Source organism: Lampetra fluviatilis, chromosome 54 (genome assembly GCF_964198595.1).
Source record: "Lampetra fluviatilis chromosome 54, kcLamFluv1.1, whole genome shotgun sequence".
Taxonomy (NCBI): Eukaryota; Metazoa; Chordata; class Hyperoartia; order Petromyzontiformes; family Petromyzontidae; genus Lampetra; species Lampetra fluviatilis.
The window spans coordinates 4332458-4353640 of record NC_136328.1 but is presented as its reverse complement, the minus strand read 5'-3'; the positions used below and the strand labels follow the sequence as shown (position 1 = coordinate 4353640).

At 51.9% G+C, this 21183-nt stretch overlaps 1 protein-coding gene and 1 long non-coding RNA gene across 5 annotated transcripts; both read right to left on the bottom strand.

Moving 5' to 3' along the window:
- Window positions 1–41: 41 nt before the first annotated feature.
- On the bottom strand, window positions 42–9693 carry LOC144949630 (uncharacterized). 4 transcript variants are annotated; one of them, XM_078879604.1, is made up of 7 exons: window positions 9506–9693; window positions 7249–7292; window positions 5929–6475; window positions 5083–5166; window positions 4500–4589; window positions 2618–2707; window positions 42–1751 (listed from the first exon to the last, which is right to left on the bottom strand). In XM_078879604.1, exons 3-7 carry the CDS (start codon window positions 6437–6439, stop codon window positions 1057–1059), a joined length of 1470 nt encoding a protein of 489 aa, XP_078735730.1. In that variant the 5' UTR covers window positions 6440–6475; window positions 7249–7292; window positions 9506–9693; the 3' UTR covers window positions 42–1056. The 4 variants fall into 4 exon arrangements, with proteins under 4 accessions (XP_078735730.1, XP_078735731.1, XP_078735729.1 ...); XM_078879605.1 differs by lacking the exon at window positions 7249–7292 and having other exon boundaries at window positions 42–1718; XM_078879603.1 differs by lacking the exon at window positions 7249–7292 and having other exon boundaries at window positions 9506–9692.
- A 6596-nt stretch (window positions 9694–16289) lies between these two features.
- Window positions 16290–19524, bottom strand: LOC144949484 (uncharacterized). The gene is made up of 4 exons (XR_013640282.1): window positions 19464–19524; window positions 18150–18209; window positions 17540–17719; window positions 16290–16715 (listed from the first exon to the last, which is right to left on the bottom strand). It is a non-coding gene; the product is annotated as an uncharacterized LOC144949484 (long non-coding RNA).
- Window positions 19525–21183: the final 1659 nt, after the last annotated feature.

Sequence of the window (21183 nt, the reverse complement as noted above, 5' to 3'; positions counted from 1 at the left end):
ATATCATCAAAATACTCAATATACTCTCCAATAAGCTGAGCTACTAACAGCAAGTAATTTTTATTATCTCAAAATCAATGACACCACCACCAACGATGCAAAACGTTGGTATAATAATCTACTCTTAGCGATTGTTTATTCATTAACACATTGGAATTAAGCATTATAGGCATTGTTTAATAACACAGGTAAATCATAATGGGACCTCTCCTTTGCCAGGCGTACGCCTTTTGGCGTCCTCTGGTCTAACACCGTTTGAGACGAGGCTCAAAAGAAAGCTGTCTCCTCTGGTGTGGACCAATCAGTTTCAAGGACAATGCATATATTATCAGAGTATGTTCTTTGTTTGCATTCTGACCACACGTATTGTGGTTCATGCAGACATGATTCCTTGTAAAGGCTTTCAGCTTGGTGTTTTAACATCTTAACACCTGTTTTGTTGCCAGAAAAAAGTGGAAAAACCTCTTATCAACACAGGTAAAGTGAAAATGTCTGCTCTCCAGACACCATTGGGATAGTCAATAAAATATTAGTGGAGTACAGAGAATTTCCATTGTATTATTATAATCATCGCACGGCGTTCATCCTGCCCGACCCAGGCAGAGACGGCTGCTTCACATCATCAGCACGGGAGGGATGGCACCGAGACCATCCGATTCCACGCGAGCCCAGGTCAGCAAGCGTGGGGGGCACGCGCGGAGTGCGGTTGTCGTGGTCACGTTGGCTCCAGGTGCAGAGGGAGGTCAGCCGCGTGCGGGACCCAGGAAGCTGGTGGGAGTCGGTGACGAGGGGAGTTGGAACTTCCGTTAAAAAACGCGCCGGTCCGTTGCCCACACGACCCGCCAGCGGGAAATGGGGACGAAGCCCGAAGAAGAAGTCCCTTAGGAAGCACGAGGGGTGGTCTCACAATAAAAAAACCCAACGTGAAATTTAACCCAACAATACGTCCAGAAGAGTTCCGTAGTCCAGCCCGATTAAACGACCGTTCCTATCCCGACCGGGGCCTCGGTCGGGCCGGACCCAGCCACCCACCCCAAACGCCCCCGCCGCCGCCGCTTAGGATTTCTTCGCCAAGTGCGTGCGCATGTGCGTCTTCATGCTCGAGCCTTGCGAGAACGCGCGCCCGCACACGTCGCAACGGTAGGGCTTCTCGCCCGTGTGCCGCCGCACGTGGCTCGTCAGGCTGGTGTAGTGCGAGAAGGCGCGCCCGCACACCTCGCAGCGGTACGGCTTCTCCCCCGTGTGCGTGCGCAGGTGACGCTTCCACGTCGAGTACTGCGAAAACGCCTGGCCGCACACCTCGCAGCCGTGAGGCTTCTCGCCCGTGTGTATGCGCATGTGCACCGTCAGGTAAATGGACTTGGCGAACTGCCGCCCGCACTGCCGGCATTCGTACGGCTTTTTGGCGGCGGCGGCGGAGGAGGAGGCGCCGCCGGTAGTAGCGCTGCCGTGGTTTTGCCGACTCCCCCGCTTCCCTGCGGGCCCCTGCCCTCGCGATTGGCCTGGCTGCAGCGGAGTTAAGGCGACAGCGGCACTCGCGCCGAAGGCCGCGATGTTGCCGTCGTCTTCGGAAGCCTGCTGCTGATGCTGCTGATGCTGCTGCTGCTGCAGGTGATGCAGCTGCTGGTGCTGTTGCTGCTGCTGCTGTAACCGGACGTAGCTCTTAATCCTTGCCGCCCGCAGCGGTCGCTTGGTCGCGCTCTGTAGCGATGTCACGCCTTGGATGAAGAAATCCGAACGTCCGTCCATCTCTGGACCAAGCAAGCGGGGAAAAAAGATGCGTTCGGTTAGTTTCTTCTGGATTCGTAGTAATGTTCTTATTTGTCTGTCTCATGACGCTTTGAAAGCAACGGGCGCGTAGTTCGTTTGGGGAAATGATTGGAAATTAGAGTGGCAGATAGCACTTCACACAGAGACCCATAGAATCACATATAGACCCATAAGCTCACATATAAACCCATAGACCCACACAGAGAGCAATAGACCCACACAGAGAGCAATAGACCCACACAGAGACCCACAAACTTACACGGAGACCCACAGATTCGCACAGAGTATCCATAGACTTACATCAAAGACATGCGAAGACCCACTCAGAGATCCACAGAGGTAGGGAACCACGCGGAGAGAGAGAGACATTGGCCGGGCCAGGGGCCCCACATGGGGACGCCAAAGTAGCGGAGACGCCAGCCTGGTCGCTATCGCCCGAGGACACACTCATTCAGTCTGTGCCTCGTCAACTTTGCGATTTCTATTGATCAACCGATTGGAGACAGTGGAGAGGGAGGTACATGGGAACGAGAAAAAAGAAAGACCTCCTATATAGCCTTCACAGACTGTTGGGGCAAGTGCCGTTAGAGTAGCACCTATGAAGGCCGGCACGGTGCACGAGAGGGTGGGTGGGCCAGAAACCATGCCCAGCCGCCTTTGTCTCCCTTGTGGCGATGTTTACTACACACCTCACCAGGTACTCATTTGAGGCCGAGTCAACCCCAAGACCGGTTCGGATAACCGTCACCGGTGTTGGCCGTGAGCGGGAATCAAACTCGGGTCGCCGGGTTCGTAGCGCGACGTGCCAACCGTTGCACCACAACACACACGCACACACCGGCCTTGCCTGGGTGGTCTTGGTTTTGAGCGGAGAAAGCAGACGACGCCTCCGCTGCGTCTGCATCGTTCCACCCGCACGCTGTCCCCTGCACCTCGCCTGGGAGCCGCAGAGAGTTGACAATTTCGCACCGTCAATGACCGGAGTGGGGGCATTTGTAAGCTCACCGCGCTATGAACGTGGTGGGGGGTCCGAGTTTGATTCCAGGTCCTTGGCTAACACCGGTGATGTGTTGCCGCCGCTTAGCCAGTTTTTCAGCAACTCGCGCTGGACCGGTGCGGCGAAGTATGGTCAGACGACCCTCCCACCCGCGAATAAAAGGCATGGAGAGGCCTTGTTGCAGGGGTGAGATTCAATAAATTAAGTAATATTTAAAAATACTTTTAAAAAAATACGCTTTAATGAAATGTACCGTACTCGTAATGGCAGAACTCCACGACTCCAGGAAGTGGCCCCGAGGCTTGCCACAACGTAAGGGGCCGTGGTGATTTACAGCCAACGTCAGTTGAGCGTGGACAATTAGACCCAAGCAGAAACATTACATAAAAGAATGTTTACAAATATATATACATTTTTTATGATAGAATATAGTATTGTCATCAGTATGACATAAGTATACCAAGTTTGCAGTCGATACCACATTGGGAAGTGGGTTAAAATTGAGTGACAACATTTGAGGATACGACAACAACAACAGACAGAGCGAGTTCAATGAAAGCGTGTAAAATACAGCTCAAACGTAGTCAGACAGATGAACTGGATGATGCGGTTGCTGCCGCTTGCCGAGTAGGACAGTGGTGCACAAGTTTCAAGGTCAGTTTATACAAATTTATTTTGAAGCACCCTGTGAGCTAAGAAGCTCACGAATCGGGTTTCATCAACAAAAGCGTCGGATCCCTGGCGAAAGTAGCGTACGTAAACAGGTCGCAAGAAATTATGAAATAAAAATTTATATAGTGAAGGGAAAATAATGGCAACAAATCACACAATGTAGAGTATATTACGAAATTATCTTTTAAATATACTCTTTGGTTCTTTCGGTAAAGTCACGTAGGTAGAAAAATATATAATAGATCGACGTTTCGATCGCAACGCAAGCAATCGCCATCAGGCGGCAAGCAATCGCCTGATGACGATTGCTTGCATTGCGATCGAAACGTCGCGATCTATTATTTTTTCTACCTATGCGACTTTACCGAAAGAACCAAAGAGTATGGATTCCTGGAGTCACGAAAGTTTCAAATCAAGATGATCTTTGAAATGTCTAACTACAGTGAGGATTACGATTAAAGAAGATATTGCAAATGCGGCATGACAACGCAAATGCTAAAGTAGCACAATTAACAACAAAACTCAACGCATTCGTCAACAGCTACGACGAGCATGCACGTGACCTTCACAGATCCAATACAGAGTGGGGGGGAGGGGGGGGGTATGTTCAGACAAGGACCCCCTTCTACTTCATAGATCACGAAGGGCCACTGGCGTTGTCCCTGGAGAAAGGCTGAGAGTTTGCCGCGCGATACCTGAACACCCGTCGTCGTGCTCAATATCTTAGTACCTGAACACCCGTCGTCGTCGTGATCAATATCTTAGTACCTGAACACCCGTCGTCGTGCTCAATATCTTAGTACCTGAACACCCGTCGTCGTCGTGATCAATATCTTAGTACCTGAACACCCGTCGTCGTGCTCAATATCTTAGTACCTGAACACCCGTCGTCGTCGTGATCAATATCTTAGTACCTGAACACCCGTCGTCGTGCTCAATATCTTAGTACCTGAACACCCGTCGTCGTCGTGATCAATATCTTAGTACCTGAACACCCGTCGTCGTGCTCAATATCTTAGTACCTGAACACCTGTCGTCGTCGTGCTCAATATCTTAGTACCTGAACACCCGTCGTCGTCGTGCTCGACCTTAATGCCACGCCACGCGGGCCCGTGGGCAGAGCTGCTGTCCGTAGGCTCGCCAACTTCATCTGGTGGGGGGGATAAAACAAAAAACAACAAGGGGGCGAACCGCGTCGTTCGACGCCATCTCCGCTGTAAGACTCTCCTAAGCGACAGAATAACATTGTCCGATATCGCGCGTCTCCCCATGCAGTAGCTACAAACAGCAGCAGTGTGTCCATGTGTCTCCCCATGCAGTCGCTACAAACAGCAGCAACACCAACGCCGCTGAGAAAAGTCGTCCGTCCCGCGTTAGACTCGTGTTGTAGTGGCCGGAGCTGTGCGTTAGTTAAGCGCAAGAAGTTCCACAAAAGAAAAAAAATGCGCTCGAAGCGAAAACGCGTTGCGCGCGAGCCACGCGTGTCAAACGGCGATTCGCTGTATGTGCACCTCCGTGTGCGTTGTGGATTGCGCAAAGCTGCGAGATGCAGTCGCGCAAATGACGCTGCGTACGAACCGAATTGTTCTCGTTAAACGTGGGCAACGATGAGCCCCGAGTCGAAGCGGGGACGCTCCGCTTACCAGAGGGCAGCGTCATATCGTCTTCGAATTGCAGATCTTGCACGCTTGCTGGAAGTTCGGCATTCAAATACTCGTCGGTAATATCTTTGAAAAAATAAAACGTTCAAAAGCCACGTGAGAAACTTAATAATGAATCTGTATGTACGTAAGGTGAACCATCATAACTGGTACGCAAGGCCGCGTTTCCCTGCTAGGCAATAGCAGCAAAATATCTTCGAACGCTGCCAGGCGCGCTTCACGCATTCTACCACGCTGCAGCTAGTGAGAAGCAGCAATGCGCAGGACACAAAGGCAGACTAAAGAGTCAACTATAAACTATTTTTTATCGACGCTCACGGGAAGGGAGTTTCGCAGCATTTTTCCATTCGTGCAAAGATCCCCCGCCGACCCTTCACTGCTGCCTCCACAGCGCTGTGGATTCCAGGCAGCCACGTGCAGCAGCGTAGCCACCGCGGTGTGGCAGTTATACACGTATTCTTAGGTTTTTTCGGTAAAGTCACGTAGGTAAAAAAAAAATTATTAATAAAAGTAAAATAAAAAATGAAATAAAAATCACGACGTTTCGGAGGCAACACAAGCTTCCGTCTTCAGGTGGAACCGTCACAGCACGATTGCTGTATCAACTTGAAACGTCGTGATTTTTATTTTATTTTAATTTTACTTTAATTAATTTAAATTTTTTTACCTACGTGACTTTACGGAAAAAACCTAAGAATATGAATCCTTGCAGTCACGAAAGCTTCAAATCTAGAGTTATAAACGTCTGCGAGAAAGAGCTTCATAGCTCATCGGATTCCTCCGGTCTAAACAAAGATTCCGACAGGCCCTCGGCGACAATAAACTCACCGTGCCTCGAGTAGTCACGCAAGCTCTCTCCGGAATGATCCCGTTCGGCGACGCCGTACGCGGGGCTGAGACCGGCCGCGTCGTCGGAAGGCCCTCCGGCCGCGTAGCCCCTCGCCTCGATGGAGCCCAGCCTCCCCACGGTCAGCGTCAGCTCGCGGCAGAGGCCGCTGAAGAGCGCGACGAGAACGTCCACAAGGTCCCCGAGGGCCGCGTCGGATCGCACGCCACCGCCGTCATGGCCGGCGTCCTCGGCGGTGTCGGCGGCGTCCGGCGACCGCCGCAGCGTGCCAACCACCTGTCGCAGCACGGCGTAGAAGCCAAAGGGCAGGCGGTCGCGCGCCACGGCCAGCAGCTCGGCCCTGATGCGGCCGTCTCCGACGCAGGCGCGCAGCACCGAGCCGTCCTGGATGCCCAGCTCCGAGCCGATGGCGCTGGCGACGTTGGCGCTGACCCCGTGCGTCCGAAGCCACCCGGGGAAGTCTTCGCTCGTAAGAACGCTGGCGGCGGCCATGGCGGCGATGAAGGTGGTGATGGTGGCGATGGGTCGCTGCGGAGAAGATGGACGCGCGAGACTGTTAAAGCACTTGGCGCACAACCGTTAAACGTTACTCCATCAATTATATTGTGCTCTTAGGTTTTTTCGGTAAAGTCACGTAGGTAAAAAATTAAAATATTAAAATAGAAATAAAATTAAATAATAAATCACGACGTTTCGGAGGCAACACAAGTCTCCGTCATCAGATGGGACCGTCACATCCAGATTTACTGTATCAAGTGAGTTATTTCTATTATTACTTTTATAAATTTTTATTTTGTTTTTTACCTACGTGACTTTACCGAAAAAACCTAAGAGTATGATTACTTGCAGTCACGAAAGCTTCAAATCTAGAATCAATAATATTGTGTTTATTTAAAGGCGGCTTTCTTAAAACCAAGGTCCCTGGAAAAAGTTATTAAAACTTTAAAACGATAAAATTGTTATGGTAATTAGGTTAGTCTACAACCATACCTTTTTCTTGTAACATTTAGTTTTTATCTGTGAATGCCAGGCTAAACAGGTAGGCTTTAAGTTAAAATAAAAACTTTGGCAGGTAAAAATACAACTGTCACCAAGCACCTAAATAAACAAAAATCTCAACACGTTCAACAAATAATACCTCGTGGCCTTAAAAATAAAAACATATTGGCAACGTTTCAGCTAATGGCCCGTCTTCATAGTATATAAACTGGAGCAATTGTCTATGTCACGAAATAGTCCAACCCGGTTGGAACACAAGAGCCGTTCCCGGATGCCAGTGGTTGTATAAACACGGCACGTACGTGTGCATGTTGAACTTCTTTCACACCCGACGTAGCCAACCGTGCTCATTGGAGGTGCAGGGGAAGGACAACATGGAACGGGAGAGTAGCCATGGGCCCTTTAAGCATCGCCACCACCACCATGTAGAGCCCCCATCACCACCACCACACAGAACACCCATCACCACCACCACCACACAGGAACACCCATCACCACCACCACCACCACCACACAGAACACCCATCACCACCACCACCACCACCACCACACAGAACACCCATCACCACCACCACACAGAACACCCATCACCACCACCACACCCATCACCACCACCACACAGGAACACCCATCACCACCACCACACAGGAACACCCATCACCACCACCACACCCATCACCACCACCACACAGAGCCCCCATCACCACCACCACACAGGAACACCCATCACCACCACCACCACCACACAGAACACCCATCACCACCACCACACAGAACACCCATCACCACCACCACACCCATCACCACCACCACACAGAACACCCATCACCACCACCACACCCATCACCACCACCACGCAGAACATCCATCACCACCACCACACCCATCACCACCACCACGCAGAACATCCATCACCACCACCACACAGGAACACCCATCACCACCACCACACCCATCACCACCACCACACAGAGCCCCCATCACCACCACCACCACACAGGAACACCCATCACCACCACCACACCCATCACCACCACCACCACCACACAGGAACACCCATCACCACCACCACCACACAGAACACCCATCACCACCACCACCACACAGAACACCCATCACCACCACCACCACACAGAACACCCATCACCACCACCACCACACAGAACACCCATCACCACCACCACACAGAACACCCATCACCACCACCACACAGAACACCCATCACCACCACCACACAGAACACCCATCACCACCACCACACAGAACACCCATCACCACCACCACACAGAACACCCATCACCACCACCACACCCATCACCACCACCACACAGAACACCCATCACCACCACCACACCCATCACCACCACCACACAGAACACCCATCACCACCACCACACCCATCACCACTACCACACAGAACACCCATCACCACCACCACGCAGAGCCCCCACCACCACCACCACCACACCCATCACCACCACACAGAACACCCACCACCACCACCACCACACAGAACACCCATCACCACCACCACGCAGAGCCCCCACCACCACCACCACACCCATCACCACCACCACACAGAACCCCCACCACCACCACACCCATCACCACCACCACACAGAACCCCCACCACCACACAGAACACCCATCACCACCACCACCACCACCACCACACAGAACACCCATCACCACCACCACCACCACACAGAACACCCACCACCACCACCACACAGAACACCCACCACCACCACACAGAACACCCATCACCACCACCACACCCATCACCACCACCACACAGAACACCCATCACCACCACCACACCCATCACCACCACCACACAGAACACCCATCACCACCACCACACCCATCACCACTACCACACAGAACACCCATCACCACCACCACACCCATCACCACTACCACACAGAACACCCATCACCACCACCACGCAGAGCCCCCACCACCACCACCACACCCATCACCACCACCACACCCATCACCACCACCACACAGAACACCCACCACCACCACACAGAACACCCATCACCACCACGCAGAGCCCCCACCACCACCACCACACCCATGACCACCACCACACAGAACCCCCACCACCACCACCACACAGAACACCCATCACACAGAACACCCATCACCACCACCACACCCATCACCACCACCACACAGAGCCCCCACCACCACCACCACCACGCTCAGCCCTCAACCACCAAATGCTGTCATCAGCACACCTCGTTCTCATTGTATGCAGGCCCTGGCCTTGCCAATCCTGAGCAGCACCACCAAGCCCTTCTCTCACCACGACCAGGCCAAAACCTCACCAGCACAAGGCCCTACCCTCACCACCACCACCACCAGGCCCTACCACCACCACCACCACCCTCACCACCACTACCACCATCAGGCCCTACCCTCACCACCACCAGCCCTCACCACCACTACCACCACCAGGCCCTACCCTCACCACCACCACCACCAACCCTCACCACCACTACCACCACCACCAACCCTCACCACCACCACCACCACAGGCCCTACCCTCACCAGATCAGACGCAGCGCTACGGGGTCGCGACGAGGACGATGCTGGCGCGAACGTCGGTGAGGTGGGGTGAGGTGGTGAGGTGAGGTGAGGTGGGCCCGGCCTTCCGCGTGTCTCTTGGCGGTGGGTGTGGAGGCGCCGCGTCGAACAAAGAGACGGGAGGGGGGCGGGGGGGGTCAGGGGTCAGGGGGCGGAGGGCGGGGGCCGCGCGCCAGGGACCGCGCTCATTTTCCCCGACCTCGCTCCGTCACGCGCGCGGCCAGGAGGCAAAGGCAAAGCGCCCCCGTGTAGCCTCGCGCAGGCTCGTGGGCCAAGTGCTGTATGGCCTTTACAGACTCATTGTAATTATTACTGAAACATTTAGATTAAAAGCTTTCGTGACTGCAGGGATTCATATTCTTGGTTCTTTCGGTAAAGTCACGTAGAAGGGAAATAATAAAAGAATAATAAAATAATAAAAATAAAACATATTTCATTATGTTTTATTAAACATAACGTGACTACCGAAAGAACCAAGAATATTAAAGTCACGTAGAAGGGAAATAATAAAAAATAAACCAGTTAAATATGTTTTCTTTTTTTTCTTTTATTATTTCCCTTCTACGTGACTTTACCGAAAGAACCAAGAAGATGAATCCCTGCAGTCACGAAAGCTTTAAATCGAAATAAAAATACCAATGATGACGAAGCCAAAGCTGAGCCAAAGGGAATGCAAGAGGCATCGCCCAGATGGATGGACCACGATTGGGGAATAACCAGAGCCGAGGAGGCCCTTAAAGCCGTTGAATATTTCGCTTCCCAGGAATTAAAGTTCAAGTTCATTGATTAGGTATAGCCCTGTGAGCCATTCGGCTCTTGAATCGGGTGCAACCGCAACAAACAAAAAACAAAAACATGAACAAAAAAGCATCTTAAAGTGACTATGTGACTAAGTGCAAACAGAAAATCCAAGAAAAGACTGCAAAATATTGCAAGAAAAAGCACCGTACACCAACGCTGTGTGCAAAAATCCCAGTGGGATGCAAGTCAAACAACAACAACAACCACAAGACAACTTAGATTAAGGCCATCAGTCTTACTCCGTACTACAACAAACAAACATGGCCAAACCAGTAAACTTTTCGAAATCACCAAAATAAAGCAATGAAACAGTGATCATAGGAACTGACGGAATTTTCACAATAAACGACAAACAACATGTACTACCAAACTCATGCGGCAAAGAAGGAGCACGTTCATGACAAGCCGTAAAGGAATACACTTTTGCACCGGGAAGGGGGGGGGGCAAATGAGTGACCCGGGGGAATTTCTTAGAGAGCAAGGGAGGACCCATAGCAAAACACAATAAACTCGCTGCCGGCTCGAGGGGAAAATACAAGAGACGAGAAAGCCACTTGCTGTTTAACTCTGAATTAACAAACCCTGGTGCCTGGAAAGTCGAAACGTTCAAATGCCATATGAATATTCTTAAACATCATGATATTAAACGTTCACTTTTGTGATAGGATTTATTGTTACATGGCAATACAGCACATAGGGGGTTTTGAATACGACTAGTTGTATGTTTTGTTAACATCCACTTATCCATATATAAGTGAGATCTGGGTTAGGTATATAAACCTGATAACGAATTTTGGAAGTTTTGTATTGAAGTATTGAACCAAGGGATCATTCAGAAAATATACATAATACGGATTATGAAAATTCTGCACGACCAAAATAATATGTTCCAGGGGTATAACCAGAGCCTGCCCGACCGCCTTTGTCTTCCCAGTGGCTGTCATTGCATGCTGCAGCAGGAATTCATTTTAAGAATGAGTCGACGTTAAGAGAGAGGAAGTCCGTTTCACAATGAGCATGGCTACAGACAAACATACCACACCTGGGGCAATTAAGTTGGTCTGTGCCTATGTAGTGTATTAATCTGGTCACACGAAGAGTTGGAGGCACATCCTTTATTCCATTCCATATAGTCACAGGGGATATCTACCCACGGTCCGTACGCTACCCGACCAGCGACGCCGAGGATGTAAAGACGAGGACGATGGCAGCACGACGAGTTCCTTTCCCAGACAACAGCAGCCCCGACTGAGTGTCGGAGCCTCCCTTTTATCCTCCCCGGCGTGGCCTGGCTCCGCCCTCGGCCACGCCCTCCTCTGGATCCCACCAGGAGGTTCCAGGCTCTGCCCATGTGTCTCACTGGCAGAGCGGGCTACTATACCCATAGTCCTCCTCTCTCCGAGCATCCCATGCCACGCATTCTAGTGACTCATTCTATGTCACTACACCTACACAAATTGTGGGATGACCTCTGGAGGGAGTTTATCGGGGGTGATGACATCAGGTGCCAGGATGTCTGCGGAGCCAGAACCAGGGATGAACTCAGGCTGACCCAATGGATGCACCACGTGTGCAAAGGTGGGAGAAGCTTCGGGCCTTAATGTCTTCGAAGATGCATTAAATAAGCTAGAAATTCCCCGTAGGTTGTGAGTGGGATTCGAACTCGGCAAACTAGGCTCAATAAAAGAAGGGATAAACCTATACATGAACACCCAGAGAGAGAAAGGACGTTTCACAATGACCATGGCTACAGACACACACACACACCACATATAGGGACAATTAAGTGGGTCTGTGCCCACACAACTCGTGGGATGACCTCCAGAGGGAGGGAGTTTGATGGGGGTGATGACATCAGGCGCCAGGATGTCTGCGGAGCCAGAGCCAGGAATGAACTCAGGCTGACCCGATGGATGCACCACGTGTGCAAACGATGGGAGAACGTTGGACCATAATGTGTCTTAGGTCATTAATCGCATGAGCTAGGAATCCCTATATAAACAGCACCCAAAATCACGCAAGTCAGTCTTGTTGAGGCAAACTCCGGGACTGGCACCCATAACCAGCCAAGTGTGAAGAGTCTTGCAACAGCAAAGGGCTCTGTGTGTTGCAAAGTGTTGAGTTCTGCGCTCGCAGACTCTGAGCATCGCTGAAAGTTTTTTTCTACGTTTTCCCTCATGTTTTGAGTCAATTGCAGAGTTAAGAACGGACTTCGAGAAGTTGTACCGTACTAAGCGAAGTGTTGTGAGAAGCTAAGAGGTGTGCGAATGCATTTCCGCAACACATTCCTGCGGAGGGAGCTGGTAGGAACGTTGGGTTGCTCGGTCAATGGCCAGGGTCAAAGGCTGCGTGGTGTATTCCGCAAATATAGCCGACTGTGAGGGCGGGCACAAGCCGGCGTGAGTAGGTTAAACGTTGAGTTTTTTAAGGGCACCACGAGGTGACCAGCCCCTCCCCACCCAGCCCTACCCCTCCCAGCCCCCATACAGCCCCACCCTCCCACCCTCCCCACCCAGCCCCTCCCCAACCTACCCTCCCCACCCAGCCCCTCCACACCCTCCCCTCCCCACCCAGCCCCTCCCTCCCCACCCAGCCCCTCCCCACCCTCCCCTCCCCACCCAGCCCCACCCTCCCCAGGAGGTTCCTACCAGTATAATACTGTGATCAGCTAAGACGCTTGCGAAGTTAAGTGGAGATTTGAGTTATACACCAATATTGCGAATTGATGACTACGTCTATTTGCATGGGCACTGTTTTCGGTATTCTAATAAGAGTTTGATGTGAAGGTAAGTTGAGATTAAAGTTGCTTCGATTAAAAACACGTTTCCGAGTGCTGCTTTCCTAGACTCGTGCATCATTGTCGTAATGACGAACTGTATCCTGCGGTGAGGTCTGAATCCCGAGACCTGACATAGTTACACACATCATTGTTAAAAAGAGGATCATAAATGTTGAAGCGAGAATCATTGACGTTATCACGATTGGTGATACATACCCAAAGAACAACATAATTCACTTATAATATTTTTTTAAAAATCACAATATATACAATATGACCAATTCAAAACCTTATTGGTCACCCCGTGCCCCTTATCGATCTCAACGTTCATCCTACAAAGTCCCATCACAAGGGATAAACACAAATAGACCAAAAATATATTTTTAAACATTGCCCGTATTGGAACGGCTGTACGCCGTATAGACCTGACAACTCGATTTCCCTGCACAAGAACACGGGGTAAACCGTACGGGTTGACTGCTATGATCCCTTTGTGGGTGCAAGATGCCCATTCTGGTGGTGGGGGGGGGGGATGCGATATTTTTTAAAGACGATAAATCATCAAAAACACAAATGAAGCAACGGACACGTAAGCTAGAACTTACATTGTTTCATCAAACCCTGTGTATTTATTCACATTTTGTTTGAACGGTTGAGAATCAAAAGGGGGTGCAAGGCTGCAGTAAAGGGTTAAGATATATTCTAGATTTTAGATTTAAAGCTTTCGTGACTGCAAGGATTCATACTCTTAGGTTTTTTTGGTAAAGTCACGTTGGTAAAAAATAAAATTAATAAAAGTAATAATAATAGAAAATAGATTTAAATCTAGCTTTGACGGTCCCACCTGATGACGGAGACTTGTGTTGACTCCGAAACGTCGTGATTTATTATTTTATTTTATTCATATTATTACTTTTATTAATTTTAATTTTTACCTACGTGACTTTACCGAAAAAACCTAAGAGTATGGTTAAGATATACTCACTGCTCTAGGGCAGGGGTGGGGAACGTCCGGCCCGCGGGCTGTACAAGGCCCACAAATTCATTTGGGTCTGGCCCTGCCAAGGCAACCGCAGGCGGGACTCAAAATTCAATAAATCTAGGAGCAAACCTGGAAAAGCAGTTGCGAGTAGCAGCAACACCATCAACACCAGCTAACATCACACGCCTCGCCAAAGAGAAGCAGTTCCAGCCATCGCATTAGGGGTGAGTTCATTAAATGTTTGACCAAATATAAACAGGCTAATTTTTAAGTTGATAATTTTGTATGGCCCGCGAATGATGTTATAAATATCCAAATGGCCCCTGGCAGAAATCACAAAACCGAACTGCGCAAGACAAAGATGCCCTCGAACCTCACAATAATAATATCCAGGTGCTTGCCTTGGCTCCTCCAACCCTCAACCAGTATATATACAAGGACTGTTTTCTTGGAATTTCTCTTACTTGAAACAGCAATCGTGCTGTGACGGTTCCACCTGAAGACGGAAGCTTGTGTTGCCTCCGAAACGTCGTGATTTTTATTTTATTTTAATTTTACTTTTATTAATTTTATTTTCTATTTTTTACCTACGTGACTTTACCGAAAAAAACTAAGAAGATGCCCCAGAATAGTATGGAACGAACTGTTGGGGCAAGCGTTGTCAGCGAGTAGCAGCACCTATGAAAGCCAGCACTGTGGCACACGAGGGAGGTGGGTGGTCAGCACCGCGCCCGGCCACCTTTGTCTCCCCAAGGCTGCAGCAATAAAAGGCTGAAGGACCGCTGCTCTATCTTGATTTGAAGCTTTCGTGACTGCAATACCCACGTGACTTTACCGAAAGAACCAAAGAGTGTGGACCACTGCCCGATACGGCGCAAAGACGACGACGCAATGATTCGTGTTGGCGTTCACGTTTATTTTTCAGATGAAGCTCAACCGCCTCATGAAGACGTCTTCCTTAGCGCGAGGACCGTCTTTGTAAAGACAACGAAGTGAAATCACGTTGCATTGTAGCGGTGTGGCGGGCGTGTGCGGATTCACCAGTCCAATTGGACGCATTTTGAATGACGCCAAAGTCGCCCGTGTCCTTGTGAACGCGACGTTACTCAAAGCGGGGTGGGTGGCTCGCAAAGTCGACTCCGTGAGGTTGGGCACCGCCGTGGCTAGGATATGTTAACTACCTCTCCCGGTATACAGGAGGTCGTGGGTTCGATCCCGACGCTCAATATGCCTGCTGTATATTTGGAGTTTGTGTGTGTGTGTGTCTCTCTCTCCCCCCATGGTCGCGTCAATTTATCTCGGGGTCCTCCGGTTTTTTCCCTCCACGTTTAGACGTCACGCTTCTAGAATATTCGGCTGCCATGAATGTCCAAATGCCGACGATAAGCCACTTTGTTGGGCGATCCAATTGTGGCCAGGTCGCCTTTCTAACAAAAGAGCCACATAGCTCTGTAGGCCCTTACCTGGTACATTAAAAAAAATTAGTTTGTAGTTTTTTGTTATGTCAAAGGTCACTGCGGAACCCGCAGATGCAAGCAACGCCGTATGCGTGTGTGGCCTTAGAAGTGGAAAACATATATTTAACAGCCGACGTTTCAGGCAACTCCCCTTCTTTCATAACACATAAACAGAGAAGCCACCTTACTCGTACCCACTCGATCTCTGCGATCTCTCTCGTTATGTGCTGCGAAGGGCCGTTTGCCCGAAACGTCGCTTATTATACACATTTTTTTCCTTTTCAGGCCACACGCGCGGTGAAGTGATTGACGGATGCTTTGAGTGTTTGCGAGGGTAGGCAGCAGTAGGCGGGGGTCGGCGACGGTAGGTGGGTATAGGTGGGTAGAGGCTGGGGTAGGTGGATGTAGGTGGGTAGAGGCTGGGGTAGGTGGGTATAGGTGGGTAGAGGCTGGGGTAGGTGGATGTAGGTGGGTAGAGGCTGGGGTAGGTGGATGTAGGTGGGTGTAGGTGGCGGTAGGCGGGGGTAGGCGGGGGATGGCAGGGGTAGACGGGGGTAGGTGGGTGTAGGTGGGTAGAGGCTGGGGTAGGTGGGTGTAGGTGGGTAGAGGCTGGGGTAGGCGGGGGTAGGTGGGTGTAGGTGGGTGTAGGTGGGTAGAGGCTGGGGTAGGTGGGTGTAGGTGGGTGTAGGTGGGTATAGGCTGCGGTAGGCAGGGGTAGGCGAGTGTAGGTGGGTGTAGGTGGCGGTAGGCGGGGGTTGGCAGGTGTAGGCAGCGGTAGACGGGGGTAGGCGGTGGTGAACAGGGGCAGGCGACAGTGGTAAGCAGTCGTAGGTGGTGGTAGATGCTGGTAGGTGGGTGTATGCGGTGGTAGGTGGGTGTAGGCGGTGGTAGGTGGCGGTATGCGGCGGTAGGCGGTGGCGGCGGCGGCGTGGTTCGACCCCCGCTAGGCGCGCACGCACTTGAAGTCCCCCCAGCGTCCCGCGGCGCACTGCACGGCGTCGTTGATGGGCTGCGGTCGCCCCGCGACGGGCGGCAGCTTCCAGCCGGCGGCGCACGAGTACGTGAGGCCGTCGCCCGGCTGGTAAACCGGCTGCGGCAACTTCTCCGCCAGGACGACCTGAGCCGGTGGCTTGGGAAGCACGCACACCGGGCGCTCTGCATGCGCACGCGCGCACACAAAGACAAAGATCCACCGCGCAGCCTTAATGGACTGTTGGGGCAAGTGCTGTTGGCGAGCAGCAGGTGTTCAACGCACACCGCACCGGGTACTCGCTTGAGGCTGAGTCTACCTAGGGGAGGCCCCGGGGCCGGTTCAGATCGACCGTCAACTCGTATCCGCACGACAGAAGAAGTCACGGGGAGGGTTTGGGGCACGAGTTCAAATCCCGATCAACCTCAAGATGGGGGGTGGGAGAGACGCCTCGCTGGTGTAACCACAGGGCTCCACACAATGGGCCCTTCCTACTTTTGAAACATACGTCTATCCGACCGCCGATGTATGTGGAACTTCTTTCGCACCCTACGTAGCCAACCGCGCTAATCGATGGGATGACTTGATGGCCGGCACGTGCGCCTTTTTGCGACGCGCTTCTGCGGCCGTCTGGAACGCTCTTCCTTCCGATAGGAGGAAACCAGTCGAGGTACGCACTTTACAATCATCTACATTGATAACGCCATTTCTTAAGAACTGCTTTTTGTGTTTTTAGTTTGTTGTCCTTTTCCCCGGCACGTCCGATGAGCACGATCGGCTTCGTACGGCGAGAAAACAAGTTCAACTTACGTCGAACTTACTACGTACGCCCTTCGGACAGACACCCCAAGAGCCCACGCACGGAGAGTTTCCGCAGGTGGACGACGATGCGGCCGATGGACCCCCAAGCTGGACTTGAACTCCGATCGCGAAGCCTCCCGGCCCCGGCACCGAGCGAACGTGCGGGGTCCGGCGGTCCCGTCGCAAGCTCGCTCGCTCGCTCACTCACCCACGCACTGCGTGATGGACTCCCAGTGGCCGGAGGGCAGGCACACGCTGCCCCAGGGCAGCGGGTACAGACCGTCGGCACAACGGAACACGGCCCTGTCGCCCGGCTTGTACTCGGCCTGCGTTGGCGTCACGGTGAGCTTGAACACCTCGGGCACCTGGCAGCCTTTGTTCTTGCCGTCTGCGCACGCGGACAACGATTCGCCCGCATAGCCGATAACAGACTGTTGGGGCAAGTGCTGTTAGCGAGTAGCACCTATCAACGATAAAGATCCCCCGTATAGCCTCTAACAGATTATTGGGGCAAGTGTTGTTAGCGAGTAGCACCTATCAAAGACAAAGATCCTCCGTATAGCCTTTAACAGATTATTGTGGCAAGTGCTGTTAGCGAGTAGCACCTATTGAAAACAAAGACCCCCCGTATAGCCTTTAACAGGTTATTGGGGCAAGTCCTGTTAGCGAGTAGCACCTATCGAAAACAAAGATCCCCGTATAGCCTAAAAACTAAATCTGGCGATGTTACTGGCCTAATCGCCCCCCTTGACTGGCCACACAAAATCACCGTCCATCACTCAAACTTTCTGTGGGGAGGTTGGCGCGGACGCGACTACCTTGGTGCGCCTGGTGGGGCGGACGGGCCCCCGGGGAGGACGGGGGCTGCACGCCAGGCCCTGCGACAGAAACGCAACTCGATGATTGATTTTTAAATCCTTTACATTAAGTTCGCTTGCTTGCTTAGGACCGTGCACATCTTTCGGTCGTTTTTTAACCCACTTCCCGTGATCCAATGGAGCTGACATTTTCCACACAGACTCGTTGTGCGTGACAATTAATGTTCGTGAAAAATTTTTTCTCCAAAATTTTACACTTTTTAGGACAAAAATATTATATTTAATTACCAATTGCTTAATGGTGCAATGCAATCATCTGACCCATAGGTGGCAGCCATCTCAAGCCAGAGGACGAGAGGACTCTAGCCGCCACGCATATAAAGGATTTATAGTGAAAAACTTTGTTTTTACGGGTTATACTTATTTTACCCTCTTATCTGGCAACAAAAAACGCAACGCTTTAGAACCTGGTGCAAGATGAATCGTCACCGGGCGTTGGGTGGCCGTGAGCGGGAAATCAAACTCAGGTCGCCGGGTTCGTTACAGAGGTCGCAAACGGTTTTTGATTCCTTACCCGTACCCGGCCGCACCAGGGTCGCAAACGGGTATCGGGTACCTGATTGCGACCTCTGGGATGAAGCCATGTTGCAGGCGCGGGTGGGTTTATTCTAGGAACTTGAATTGTGAGAAGAGACAAGACGTTGGGAAGAGTGGGTGGGTGAGTGGGTGGGTGGGTGAGTGGGTGGGTGAGTGGGTAAGCGAATCATTGGGTTGGTGGGGTGAGTGGGTGAGTGAGTGACTGGGTGGGTTGGTAAGCGAATGGGTTCGTGGGTGAGTGGGTAGATAGGGTGAGTGGGTGGATGGGTGGGTAAATAGATTGGTGGGTGGGTGTGCAAGTGGATGCGTGAGTTGGTGCATCTACAATTCACCAACTATCAATGGCATAGCAAACCACATTGCTAACTCGCTTAGAACTACAATATCTTAACAGTTGGCCTGGGTGAATGAGGGAGTAGGTGGGTGGGTAAGCGAATCAGTGAGTGGGCGAGTGAGTGGATGGGTGAGTGAGTGGGTGAGTGAGTGAGTGAGTGGGTGAGTGAGTGAGTGGGTGGGTGAGTGGGTGGGTGAGTGGGTGGGTAAGTAGATGGGTGGGTGGGTAAGTAGATGGGTTGGGTGGGCGAGCGAGTGGGTGGGTGCATCTGCAATTGACCAACTCTCAAAAGCTTAGACTCTCAATGGCTTAGAACTAAACATCTCTTGACAGAGGCCTTTCGCTTGTGGGGGGGGGGGGGTGGCGTGACGTGACGCGGCTACCTGGGTGAGCCGGGTGGGGTGGATGGGCCCCCGGGGAGGATGGAGAATGCGGGCCAGGGGCTGTGACAGAAACACAACTCTTTAGGAAGACATCGCACAACCCAAACTGCAACAACAACAACGTCACCATGGCGCTTGTGCCAGGCTATGTGCATTTTAAGGCCACGTGAAGGAGGTCACGGGACAGACCCGGGTGCAGTGGGTTGACTGGCACACACACACACACACGTCATCCACTCTACAACACAAAGACAAAGATCCCCCATATAGCCTTCAACAGACTATTTGGGGCAAGTGCTGTGAGAGCAGCACCTATGAAGGCCGGCACGGCACACGCGCAGGTGGATGGCCAGCACCACGCCCGACCGCCTTTATCTCCCCAGTGACGATGTTTACACGCCACGCCTAGTACTCATTTGAGGCTGAGTCGACCTAGGGGCGACCCAGGGACGGTTCAGATCATCGTCACCGGTATTGGTGGTCGTGAGCGGGAATGGAACCCGTGTGGCCGGCTTCATAGCTCGGTAACCAATGTGTCCACCCGCCCCCCACAACGCACACACACCCAACATGTGTAGAGGTGTTACGTACCGGGGTGTAGCAAGCCATTACGTTGCAGTGTTTATATCACGGTCCGTGCGTGGGGTGTCTACATCAACGTCCGCATACAGCCCCGCCCCTCGGGGGGGCAGTTGGGTATATAAGGCGGTGCGCGAGAGAGCTCGAGGCAGTCGTTGGAGCAGAAGAGCCAGTGAAGACTGAAGACCCAGCTAGCTAGTCCTGGGACTACCCTGACTCGCTGCTCTTGTAAGAGCCGAGCAGGGCAAGCCAGGGGCGACCTCAGAGCAGTGAGGTCTTCTGTGTCCTTGTGAGCGCCAGGCTCGTGTTGCTGAGGGTCGGACCTGAGCCGAAGCTGGGCCAGGTCAGTTAGCCTCTATAGTATGGTCTGGGTTAGAGGAGTGTAGTAGGAGCTAACGGGGAAACGTTAGCCGAGGGACACTGCCTCAGATAGACCGGGTGAAGGGGCCGTTACCCCTTCCTGTGTTAGGGTGCGCTACGTACTGTATAGTACCCATTTGTTAATAAATGCGTGTTGCCTCCGTCAAACATCTCCTGCGCAACTTACGCCGTTACACATGTAACCTACATGTAAACAACATGTAAACCACGTATGCGATGAAAAGTAGCGCTGCCAGACAGTTCTGCGGTGGGAAACGCCGGGCGGAGGTGAGGAAAGGTGGTGAGAGGTGCTCCCGACGTTCCGGACAGGGACCGAACACACTGCCCAGTTATTTACACATCTGTCTTTCGTCAGCTGGGCTGAGACCCCGCGAATGCACAACAGGAGCGAAACTCCCTCTTTTTTTAACATCACCTCGATTGAAAACTCATCACTTTAGAGCTGATTTTAGTGTGCCCGTTAAGTGTCGTTGTCCCCCGCAAACGCCTCGCACGTCCGATAAGCACGGTTGGCTACGTACGGCGCGAAAGAAGTTCAACGTGCGTGCGTACGCAGAAAAAGAAGTTCAACGTGCGTGCGTGCGTACGCAGAAGATGGAGCGTTACTTGTGATTTATCGGCCGTGTCAGTGGGATGGGCTCAGTCATGTGAGCTCCTGACGAAGGACAGATATGAGGCCTGTGTTTGACCCCTGTGCTTGACCCCCTGTGTTTGACCCCTGTCCGAAACGTGTGGCCGAAACCCTTTGCCATCTTTCGTC

Bases quoted from the DNA above. Each gene is read 5' to 3' on its own strand.
- LOC144949630 (XM_078879604.1), bottom strand. From the start codon at position 6,439: ATGGCCGCCGCCAGCGTTCTTACGAGCGAAGACTTCCCCGGGTGGCTT. The intron at 5,167-5,928 runs GTGAGTTTATTG...ATTTTTTCAAAG, and splicing joins GCGTGACTACTCGAGGCACG to ATATTACCGACGAGTATTTG. The intron at 1,752-2,617 runs GCAAGGCCGGTG...TGCTTGGTCCAG, and splicing joins TCAAAACCAAGACCACCCAG to AGATGGACGGACGTTCGGAT.